The 12666-nt window shown below is 42.7% G+C and overlaps 1 protein-coding gene across 1 annotated transcript in view; it reads left to right on the top strand.

Annotated features, from left to right (window-relative positions):
* SVEP1 (sushi, von Willebrand factor type A, EGF and pentraxin domain containing 1) overlaps positions 1-12666 on the top strand; it is a 200005-nt gene that overhangs the window by 32330 nt on the left and 155009 nt on the right. The window contains exons 2-3 of the mRNA XM_040239945.1: positions 2219-2474; positions 6114-6290. Coding sequence (XP_040095879.1) covers positions 2219-2474; positions 6114-6290 — 433 coding nt within the window. The remainder of the gene's footprint in view (positions 1-2218; positions 2475-6113; positions 6291-12666) is intronic.

The following is a 12666-nucleotide window of genomic DNA, read 5'->3' as shown; positions in this document are numbered from 1 at the left end:
ACTCTTGCCTGGAAAAATCCCATGGACGGAGGAGTCTGGTAGGCTGCAGTCCATGGAGTTGCTAAGAGTCGGACACAACTGAGCGACTTCCCTTTCACTTTTCACTTTCATGAATTGGAGAAGGAAATAGCAACCCACTCCAGTGTTCCTGCCTGGAGAATCCCAGGGACAGGGGAGCCTGGTGGGCTGCCGTCTATGGGGTCACACAGAGTTGGACACGACTGAAGCGACTTAGCAGCAGCCGAAGCAGCAGCAGCCAATCTCTGCTATGTAGCAAAATGACTCAGTTGTACACATGTATACATTCTTTTTTTCATATTCTTTTCCATTGTGGTTTATCATAAGATATCGAGTATAGTTCCCTGTGCTGTACATTAGGACTTTGTTGTTTATACTTCGCTTGGTTTTTGTGAAGGAGTGAAATGTTTGAATACCTTCTCTCAAAATGCTGGCTTTCCAGATGTTTTCCAGAGTAATTTTTAGTTTGTTTATAAATTCAGATTTAACAGCGTTATCTTTTGCTCACAGACTCTAAAACAAGTTGGCAGCAATTACTGAATTAGAATAAATACTTCTTGATTATGTACCAATGAAATATGTTTTCTATAGACATGAATCTTAAAATCTGAGAATCTAGACCTTATAGCTGAGTCTGTCCTCTAAAATGAATTGAGGCAAAGTTATTTTTAAGATCATAATATCTCCTTTTAACATTAACAGAACCCTAGGTTCCAATGTTGCTCTTCTTGAATCACTGCCTAAAAACATGGAATTCTTTCTAAGGACTTGCCAGAAAATGTCCCCTGGTGCTTCTTTACCTTTCTGACCCATTTCTAATGAACAGCAACATCAGCGAGTTTAATTATAAACCAGGGTAATCGTTGGATCTTCTGTGCCTCTACAGAATGATATTACAAAGCACCAATGGCAATAAAATATACACCTTTTTAAAAAGGTTTCTTTTTTTTTCTTTTATCTATGAGAAGGAATAGCATATAACACTATAAAGCATAACTCACTTATCCTAAAACATTAAAGCCCAACTAACAAATTGAGTGAAGTGGTAATATTTTCTCATGAAGATAGGACACCACCAAAAAAACAGCTGATTTTTGTGCTAATACTGGGTGGTCCAAAAGAGACGAAGTGTTAAAGCAATTCTCCAATTTTGGAAGAGCAGTGGAAAAACAAATAGAGGAAGCAAGTGAGCCATTGTTAACTCTGGAAAAGATGTATTCTGCTTAATTTTCTTCTGATCCAGCTTTTACTGTTTGATCCTGAGGTGGTTCAGCTAGGTAGGTAAGTGGGTAGCTAGCTAGATACACCTGGAGAAGGCAACGGCACCCCACTCCAGTACTCTTGCCTGGAAAATCCCATGGACGGAGGGGCCTGGTAGGCTACAGTCCATGGGGTCTCAAAGAGTCGGACACGACTGAGCGACTTCAATTTCACTTTTCACTTTCATGCATTGGAGGAAGTGGCAACCCACTCCAGTGTTCTTGCCTGGAGAATTCCAGGGACAGAGGTGCCTGGTCGGCTGCCATCTATGGGGTCGCACAGAGTCAGACACGACTGAAGTGACTTAGCAGCAGCAGCAGCTAGATATGCTGGGAAGTAGATATATAGGACTCAGATTTGGTCCAGATTTTGAGCCTGAAAATCAATTAAAAAATAGCTTAACAATAATTGATAATATTAATACAAATTCATTCCATAAACATTTGTTGCTCTTTATTAGCAAGCTCTATGCTAAGTAACTTTTATGGACTTCCACAGTGGCTCAAACAGTAAAGAATTTTCCCTCAATGAGGAAGACCTGGGTTCGATCCCTGGGTTGGGAAGATCCCTTGAACGAGGGCATGATAATCCACTCCTTGTCAAGAGAATCCCTGTGGACCGAGGAGCCTGGCGGGCTACAGTCCATGGGGTCACACAGAGTCGGGCATGACTGAAGCAACTTAGCACGCGTGGCAATAATCATAGTGATGATGAGGGCACTGATGCTGATACAGAATGCTTTTGAGTTTTATTATGGTTCTGTGAGAGGACCGTTGTAGGAGCTTATCTGTGCCTGTTTGTTACCCTCATTGATCAGTGTTCCTTTCCTCACGCTTGTAGAATGTTAATGGTCGACACAGGCACTCCATTGCCTAATAAGGGAGGCGCAGAGTAGGACACACAATACAAACTCATACTAACTTTCTCTGTTTTATTACAGCAAATTCTTCGTCATTCTAGAGAAAACTCAACAAAAGTTATATTTCTCATTACGGACGGATATTCCAACGGGGGAGATCCAAGACCCATTGCAGCATCTCTGCGAGATTTTGGAGTGGAAATCTTTACATTTGGCATATGGCAAGGAAACATTCGAGAGCTGAATGACATGGCTTCCATCCCAAAGGAGGAACATTGCTATCTGCTCCACAGTTTTGAAGAATTTGAGGCTTTAGCTCGCCGGGCATTGCATGAAGGTAATAGAAACTTAATGGCATACCACAGTGCCTTTATGTGGGGTTTCCTTCTTGCTTACTGCTTGAAACCCACCCTGTGGGGAAGACAATACCAAGCCCTATGGGGTCTTTGCTGAGCATGATAGCCATGTGTCCCTTGTGTATTATGAGATGTGTTGAACTTCATACGTAGAGATGACACTCTGACCTTGCAACAGGAATATTGTTTTGTTTTTTAACAGCTGTGATATATTTTCACTAAAATATCCATATGCTTCCGCCCGAGACCATTAGAATCAGTGAAATGAATGGAGGTGTGTTTTAAGGCCACACACGGAGTCAGAAACCTTGACTTAGATTTCGTCTACACTTATCTGGAAGGATGAAGTAAACATTGAGAGACAGCCTTCATGAATCTCACTAGAATGTTTCCAGAAATATTTGTGAAGATTAGAGGGATAATAAATACTTAACACGTATTTATTGACCTGACAGTTTGAAGACTGATATGATATGCTTATGGATAAACTGAAGAGCAGTGAGAGCAATGGAGGATAGCGTCAGTAAATCCATTCATTAAGTTCTCTGTACACTGTTTATAGTGATGGTTAGTTGAATGACTTAAGTAAGATGATGAACTTCCAGGTGTAGTGTGGGCATGTATGTTGCTGTGATCCAGAAGAGAAAGTATACATTGGAAGTAGGGGATTGAGGATATAGCCTCAGACCAAAGCCATGGAGCAAATTAGGCTTGATCTTTCAGATATCCACGTAAAAGATTGTCTGATGGGTAAATCATGGCAACACAAGATTTCCTCACAATTAGTGATAAGCTTCCCTGGTGGCTCAGATGATAAAGAAAGACTCTGTTGCGATGTAGGACACCCAGTTCAATCCCTGGGTCGGGAAGATCCCTGGGAGAAGGGAATGGCTACCCACTCCAATATTCTTGCCTGGAAGATTCCATGGATAGAGGAGCCTGAGGGGCTATATAGTCCATGGGATCACAAAGAGTTGGACACAACTGAGTGACTAATATACATACAAGATAAATGGGTCAGCCCTACTGTAGTTCCAACAGAAGAGTTTGAAGAAGCATCTCAGGCTACCTATGGATATAGCAAAAAAAGTCCCATTCAGTCAACTAGTAACTGAGTGGCTTTGACCAAATTATTTAACTTTTGTACTCCTTAGATTTCTTATTGATGAAATAGGATACAAGAAGACTACCTACTTCATAGGTTTGTTCCAAGGAATACGTGGATTAATACATAGAAAGCGACTAGAAAACTTACTGAGAGCTTATAATACTAAGCTGTCAATAACTGTCCATTATTGCTATTATTTTAGGCAATTCATCTAACATCAATGACCTTCAGTTTTCTCTGCTTTTAAAATGGAGCTATTATAACATGTGCCATATAGTTTTGTCAAGAGGATTAAATAAAATATTTAAATTTCACCAATGTAATATTTGGCACATGGCAGAAATTCTCTACCTGGGACTTTTTTTGTTTGTCCTTTTCTCTAGGAAAAGTGGTATGTTGAGTGGGAAGACAGAATGGCTGTTGCACTAGCTGGGATTATGAAATTATGAGTGTTATTAGCTGTGTCGTAGAGGACTTGTTTCGAGTCCTACCAGCCTTCTGTCTTGTAGGATGGGGGCCTTCTGCCCTAATGCAAGTCAGAAACTGGATGGGACAGAGTCTTCCAGGAAAGGATTTTGCTTACCATATTGCAACAGGGTTTTGAAAGGCGTAACTTTTATTACTGTAAATTAGTATCTAAAATATGTACTACTCTGATGGAGTTTCCAGATTCTGTAATAAAAGATCTTTTTTTTTCTGAAAAACATGATCAAAGCAAAAGAAATTAACCTCATTTCCCCGTCTTGATGTCCTCTGAAGTTGCATCCTTTTTTTTTTTTAATAGTTTTTTATTTTCATACAATTGTTAAAGGTTACTTTCCATTTACAGTTATTGCAAAATACTGGCTGTATTCCCCATGTTGTACAATACATCCTTGTAGCCAAATTCACATCCAATAGTTTGTACCTCTCACTCCACCACCCCTCTATTGCCCATCCCCTACTGGTAACCACCAGTTCTCTGCATTTTTGGGTCTGCTGAAACTACTTTCAATTTGGATGGATCCACTTTTTAGATTCCCAGGGTGGCTACTAGAGCCCACTAGTGGTAAAGAACCCACCTGCCAACACAAGAGACTTAAGAGACACAAGTTCAATCCCTGAGTCAGAAAGATCCCCTGGAGAAGGAAATGGCAACCTACTCCAATATTCTTGTCTGGAGAATCCCATGGACAGAGGAGCCAAGAGGGCTATAGTCCATGAGGTCGCAAATAGTTGGATATGACTGAGACAACGTAGTGCACTTTTGGCCTCAAGACTGTCCGTGTTTGTGGCCATTCTCAGTGGACGTAGGTTCCAGAATAATAGCTTTTCCCATATACGAGTTGTTCACTTATCTCTCCCAGACCTAAATGCCAGTGCACCAATCTTACAGCTCCATTTTTCTTGCTCCCTAGACTGCCAGATCAACCTGTGTCTCAGAGGCAATTCCTAGGTGCCCATTTTGCAGACTTTATACCCACACCACAGTCTATTGCGTGGGGCTTTAATAGGGTACTTGGCTGTACTAGTCTCTTTCCCTTAGGGCTGGAATCTTCCCTTTACTTTGTCCCTGTCTATTATTGTTCAGGTCTTAATGCATTGAGAGAGATGTTCCATAACTGAGGCCATCACCGGTCTCTTTTCTGGGTATTCATTAGCAGTTCATGTATGTTGCTGAAACTCACCCCTTTGAGTTCCTACTGTGAGCCCATCACTGTTTCTGGGCCTACCACCATGGACCTAGTCCTGAAATTTAGGCTGAGATTTTTGAACGTCTTCCACAGGGTAAATAGAACTTACTGTGCCTGATTCTAGGCCATCGATTCTTGGTAAGTCGTAATCAACTTTATCCTGCCCTGTTAAGTCACTTTCAGAACAGGACAGCTCTGCCTGGGTTGTTGAATTCCCAGCATGGCTCACTTCAGAGCATGGCTTGCGTAATCAGTAGTGGTCACCTTTTACATGTGAAAACGTATTTAGAATTGAAAGACAAACCAGATCCTAGTTCTATGATTCAACTTGTATGGTGCCATTGTTTCAGTCTTTAATCAAATAATTATAGAAGTAAAGGTATGTGTTTTAAGTCAGTTGCCCACAATCAACACCCTTAGGCAGCAGTCAGGGCTACAGCTTTATTTGTTTATTTGAGCAGGGACTCTAGAAATCTGGTTACTGCTGCCTGACCTCATGCTGGTTGGGAAGCCAGGAGACTGACCTGGAGAACCGACTGCATAACTTCCTGCTGCATCTGGAGATTCCTCGCTGAAATGACTCAATTGCTGCCTGACCCTGCCTGGCCTGGAGAACTGAGGATGAGGTCCCAGACTGAAAGAGCTTAACCGGTCCCACCAAATGCCCAGCCTGTGCTTGTGCAAATCACACACTTTGCTATTCAGATGGGAGTGGGGAACGACTGGGAATTTGACGGAAATGAAAAGATATTTCCATGTAACAAGAGAATGTAACATTCCACTGCTCATTCCTTTTTTTTTTTTTTTTTTTATGACCTCCCTGTCATACGTGCTTGTAGATCTGCCTTCTGGGAGTTTTATTCAAGAGGATATGTCCCATTGCTCCTATCTGTGTGAAACCGGCAAAGACTGCTGTGACCAGATGGCAAGCTGCAAATGTGGGACTCACACGGGTCAGTTTGAGTGCATCTGCGAGAAGGGCTATTACGGGAAAGGTCTCCAGTATGAATGCACAGGTGAGTGTCTGGTCTGTGTCAACTATATCAGTTGCCTTGCTGCTCTGTAGAAAAGAAGCCCCACGCTCAATGGCTTAACCACTAAGAATTTAGTATTGGTTCTAGACTTTTTTTTTAATGGGGACCATTTTTAAAGTCTTTCTTGAATTTGTTACAATATTGCTTCGTTTTATATTTTGGTTTTTTGGCCATGAGGCACGTGGGATCTTAGTTCCCCGAGGAGGGATGGAACGTGCACCCCCTGCATTGGAAAGCAAAGTCTTAACCACCGGACCACCTGGGAAGTCCCAAGAGTATTTGATATTGCTCATGAATCAGTGAATCAGTTGGGCAGAACTTTTGGTCCTCAGTTTGTTGTTGACCGTGAGTAGGGTTGGTGGCCCTGCTGATCTTACCTGAGTTCTCTCACCTGTTTGGGCATCAACTAGCTGGAGGCTAGTCTAAAATGGCTTGCCCAGGACCTCTAGGGTGTTGTTCATGTGGCTTCTCAGACTCCATGAGGCCAGCCCAGTCTTGTTCACGTGGTGGGCACAGAGTTTCAAGAGGAAATGGAAGGCTTCAAGGACCTCTTGAAGTCGAGATCAAGATCTGGGAACGGGGAAGGTTTTGGGTCTTTTTATTTGTAATCAGTCAATAGCCAAATCATCAAAATATGCTTCAGCCTCTGTGAGAGATTGAAACAAGTGAGATTCTGGTCCTCAGGGCACCTAGAACTTGTGGGATTGTCACCAAAAAATGTAACATTCACTTTATGGTCTTTTAGCTCCTCATAAGTCTCCACAAAGGAACATCAAAAAGCTCTAAAAAAAAAAGTGACATCACTTCAAAATGGAATTCACTTCTTTGACATCTGTAATTTTACCTCTAGGTTTCTTTACCACAATATCTTTGTAATTTTAATATTTTGTTAGAAAAACAACTTAGGATTCTTGTGTTTTAAATTATATTTTAGGATATAGCAACTATTTAGAAGTAGTGTGCGGTTTTTCTGTGACAGCGTTTTATTTGTTCTACTTTACTTAAAAAGCAGCATGGTTTTTAGAGGGTTTTTTTTTGTTTCTTTTTAAACAACTCTTCCCTGGTTTTCTGCTTGGGAAAAATGTATTCCCATGGAAATTAACACCCACCAGGAGAATTTCCGGGCAGTAGGCTTACTTTATACTGTCCGGTGTGGTCTTTCACTGCTTGTTTGATGTGAACGTTGTTTCATTTTGACATTTGGAAGGTAGGTAGGTCTGCTCTGTAACACAGAAACGTGGCTCTTCCAGGGTTGAACTTCCCAGTTTTGACCTGCTCTGTTTTTCTCCCTTTTCTTCTCCTCGTGGAACATTTCTTTTTGCTTTTTCTACTTGCTGTTATTTCTTTTTTAAAATTGAAGTGTAGTTGATTTACAATGTTGTTAGTTTCTCCTGTACAGCAAAGTGATTCAGTTATACATGTATACATTCTCTTTTTTAATCCTCTTTTTCATTGTGGTTTTTCACAGGACATTGAGTATAGCTTCCTGTGCTGTACAGTAGAACCTTGTTGATCCTTTCTGTATATAAGTGGTGGCATCTGCTGGTCCCAATCTCTGATACTGACTTTCATTCTCATTGCTCTTCATCTCCCTTCCCTCAGTTTCTTCTCCTCCTCCTCCCCTACCCCCTCCCACTGGTCCTGATCCCATCTGGCAGACACCCTTCCTGGGTGCGAGCATCCACGCTTGTCCAGCAGAATCACTCCTTTCTTGGCCCCATTCCCATTCCACCCAGCAGGATTTCTCATTTAAGCAGGGTAAAAGGGGGGTTGTAGAGAGTCAGCCCAACTGCCTCTGAGTTGGCAAAACGCCTCCCCTTGAGTCTTCCCACACTTCCATGAACAGCCCAGCTTGGCAGCCTCCCTGCCGCCCCCTCCTTCCCTCCACCCGTCCGAGCCCACCAAACAGTCAGAAGCTCTCATTTTCTTTGCTGCATGCTGTAGTCAGCACGTCTGTTTCCGTGTGGTCCGAGACTGAGCTGCTCCCTGCCAATAAGCCACTGCCGAATGGCTGCCCAGCAGCCTCAGCCATGCTGTGCCCAGCCCCTACTGCTCCTGGGCACTATAATCTTGCATCCCAGGGGACAGGCTGCATGAAGACAGGGAGGCAGTTCACAAACCCTCTGCCCCCAGTTACCCAAGTCGCTGTGGCTGCCACCAGTTGTGCATTCCAGGCTGAAAAGCACAGCTGCCTTTAAGATGTATGCAGTGGGTGGGCCCATCAGTGCAGCCTCAGCAGAGGGGACAGAAGCACTGTGGCTGCTGGTTCTAGCCAAGAACACCAAGCACAAAAGGATTCATTTATCCATCCCTTTGCTTCAGTTAGTAAGCCTTGCTTATGTGCAAGATTTCAGCTAGATCCAGTTCATTGATATAAAACTTGATGTTATCATCTTTGATATTTGTTTCTTAGGGATGGGAGTAAGTGGTATCAGAACTCTGAGTTGTGCTTTGCACACTTGTGGTAGGCTCTGCTCATCACTGGCTTCTGTATGCTACGAGCTAAGAAAATAAATTATAACCTTCCTATGACCTGAAGGACTCATTACTAGACTCTTACCGCTTGGAAAGGCAGAAAGAAATATTAGCTCTACATCATCCAGTACTGAAAACCTGGAAGCCATGAGCCCCTTTTAAAATATAGTTCGCTGATAGACGTTCCTGAGCACTTTCTCTGTGCCAAGCCCTGTGCTAGGCACCAGGCAGGGGTTCAGTGGACCGATAGACATGCTACCTACCTTCTAGGAACTTACAATCTAGCTACACAAAGCAATTTGTATCACAGACTGTGCTGTGTTGATACAGGATGAAGGAGGGATCCCAGGGAAGGTTAGACTAATATCCTACTCTCTAAACCAAGATCTGGGAGAAGGCAATGGCACCCCACTCCAGTACTCCTGCCTGGAAAATGCCATGGACAGAGGAGCCTGGTAGGCTGTAGTCCATGGGGTCGCTGAGGGTCGGACACGACTGAGCGACTTCACTTTGACTTTTCACTTTCATGCATTGGAGAAGGAAATGGCAACCCACTCCAGTGTTCTTGCCTGAAGAATCCCAGGGACAGGGGAGCCTGGTGGGCTGCCGTTGATGGGGTTGCACAGAGTTGGACACGACTGAAGCGACTTAGCAGTAGCAGCAGCAAACCAAGATCTGAAGGATGGCTAGACGATAGTTATCTTATTGCTTCAGGAGAGAATGTTACCTTTCGTTCAGAATAGTTGGAATTCTGAGCACTTATCCTCATCGTAGAAACAATGCCTTTCCAAAGCAAATCATTTCTATTTAAAGCCAAAAGAAACCTTAGAGATTATCTGCTCTAAACTCTTCATTCTACAAGAGGAAATTGAGGTCTCAGGGAAAGGTGAGTATTTTGCTCAAGAGGGCATATCCCACCCACAATCAGCAGGACCCAGGAAGGGACCCAAGACATTTTTCTCTAAATCCTATTTCCAAGATATCATACTGCTTATTTTGCATTTTTTTCCTGAAAAGCTTCTTGGATTCGTTGCTTTTCAGAAACCGTAAACACTGAATTGTACTCAAAGTGTTTAAAAATGCAGAAAGACTGGCTCACTTTCAGCCTCTGACATAAACTATGTCACTTTGAATGATTAATTCCTTCTAATTCTCTGTTCCTTCTGTAAAATGGGCTTTGTAATGGTATAGTTTTGTGTGTGTGTGTGTGTGTGTGTGTGTGTGTGTGTGTGTGTGTATTCTTTGTCATTTGAGCCACTGGGTGTATATATACATATACCCAATGGCTCCGATGATAAAAAATCTCCCTGGGTCAGGAAGATCCCAGTGGAGAAGGGAATGGCACCCCACTCCAGTACTCTTACCTGGAAAATCCCATGGATGGAGGAGCCTGGTGGGCTGCAGTCCATGGGGTCGCTAAGAGTCAGATACAACTGAGCGACTTCACTTTCACTTTTCACTTTCATGCATTGGAGAAGGAAGTGGCAATCCACTCCAGTGCTCTTGCCTGGAGAATCCCAGGGAGGGACGGGGGAGCCTGGTGGGCTGCCGTCTATGGGGTTGCACAGACTCGGACACGACTGAAGCGACTTAGCATAGCATAGCATAGCATATATGTATATGTACGTAGTGGGTTGGCCAAAACATTCATTTAGACTGTTCTGTAACATTGTATAAAAACCCAAACAAACTTTTTGGCCAACCTAATATATATGTATACTTAAGTATATCTGTAGATATGGGTGTGTATATACATATGTATAGATAGATAGATGGTTGGGTAATTGAGAGAATACACTTGGAGTGCCTAGGACAGTATCTGGCATGTCGGTTCTCAATCAGTGGTAGTTATTGTTATGAGATAATATTGTGAGAAAACTAATGAATGAACACTAACATGCTAATCTCAAGAACGAGATACTGGAAGATAAAGGACAGCATCTCTTTTGTAAATCTTACTCTTCTGGGTGAGACTAGTGGCCTTCACTCTGAGAAATCGTGCTGTTGGGAGGATAAGGAGAATCCCTGCATGCAGGTGAGTACCCTCAAGAACCATTGCAGTTGCTACAAGTGGACAGCATATTGACCTAATGAGTATCCAGTGAAAAGCAAGAATCCTGCGTGAGAAAAGGCAGTAGGATAATGTGCCATTTTATACTGAAGTAGAGATTGTTGGCTTGACTGAGGAAAAGTTACATGCTAAGGCAAACTGTATTTGTTAGTTAACTTCATAGAAAAGCAGAATACTGGAGATAGCTATAAGGGTCTTTCTCAACATTTGCTTGGGAGATGAGGAAAGTGCCTCTCACGAAGGAAGTTTTTATTTTTTTATTTTTTGGTTGTAAGTCAGTGCTTTATGAAAGGCTGTTGATATTTTGTCTTTTTTAAAAAAAACTGACATAACTCACCTTCATTTACTGCAGGTATTTTGTATAATTCATAAATTCAGGTATGGGATTTTAATACTACATGAGCAGGTTTAAAAGGTTGAGGAAATATCCTTCTAGGATTAGTAATTGAACTAAAGCTAAGGAAAGAAGACTGAAAACCTATGGAATCTAACAGAAAGAACGTGCTTCCAATTTCTAGCTCTAGGTTGATTTCCTCATTCTTCACAGTTAACAAAGGCATTTGAAAGTGATGAGGCTGATGCTGATGATAGCAGTAATAACTGATGATGACAATAATAATAATAGCTAATATCAATATTTTAGTGGCACTTACTGTATCTCGGGCTTCCCTGGTGGCTTAGCTGGTAAAGAATCTGCCTGCAATGCAGGAGACCTCGGTATGATCCCTGAGTTGGGAGGATCCCCTGGAGAAGGGAACGGGTACCCACTCCAGTATTCTGGCCTGGAGAATCCCATGGACTGTACATCCATGGGGTTGCAGAGTCAGACATGACTGACTTTCAGTTTCAGTTCAGTTCAGTCGCTCAGTCGTGTCCGACTCTTTGCAACCCCATGAATCGCAGCGCGCCAGGCCTTCCTGTTTATCACCAACTCCTGGAGTTCACTCAGATTCACATCCATTGAGTCAGTGATGCCATCCAGCCATCTCATCCTCTGTCGTCCCCTTCTCCTCCTGCCCCCAATCCTTCCCAGCATGAAAGTCTTTTCCAATGAGTCAACTCTTCACATGAGGTGGCCAAAGTACTGGAGTTTCAGCTTTAGCATCATTCCTTCCAAAGAAATCTCAGGGCTGATCTCCTTCAGAATGGACTGGTTGGATCTCCTTGTAGTCCAAGGGATTCTCAGGAGTCTTCTCCAACACCACAGTTCAAAAGCATCAATTCTTCAGCGCTCAGCTTTCCTCACAGTCCAACTCTCACATCCATACATGACTACTGGAAAAACCATAGCCTTGACTAGATGGACCTTAGTCGGCAAAGTAATGTCTCTGCTTTTGAATATGCTATCTAGGTTGATCATAACTTCTCTTCCAAGGAGTAAGCGTCTTTTAATTTCATGGCTGCAGTCAGCATCTTCAGTGATTTTGGAGCCCAAAAAATAAAGTCTGACACTGTTTCCACGGTTTCCCCATCTATTTCCCATGAAGTGATGGGACCAGATGCCATGATCTTCGTTTTCTGAATGTTGAGCTTTAAGCCAACTTTTTCACTCTCCTCTTTCACTTTTATCAAGAGGCTTTTTAGATCCTCTTCACTTTCTGCCATAAGGGTGGTGTCATCTGCATATCTGAGGTGATTGATATTTCTCCCGGCAATCTTGATTCCAGCTTGTGCTTCTTCCAGTTGAGCGTTTCTCATGATGTAGTCTGCATAGAAATTAAATAAACAGGGTGACAATATACAGCCTTGACGCACTCCTTTTCCTATTTGGAACCAGTCTGTTGTTCCATGTCCAGTTCTAACTGTTGCTTC

This window comes from Oryx dammah, unplaced genomic scaffold (assembly GCF_014754425.2).
Source record: "Oryx dammah isolate SB20612 unplaced genomic scaffold, SCBI_Odam_1.1 HiC_scaffold_1, whole genome shotgun sequence".
NCBI classification, from domain to species: Eukaryota; Metazoa; Chordata; class Mammalia; order Artiodactyla; family Bovidae; genus Oryx; species Oryx dammah.
The sequence above is the reverse complement of the archived record's forward strand: the minus strand, read 5'-3'. Positions and strand labels throughout refer to the sequence as shown.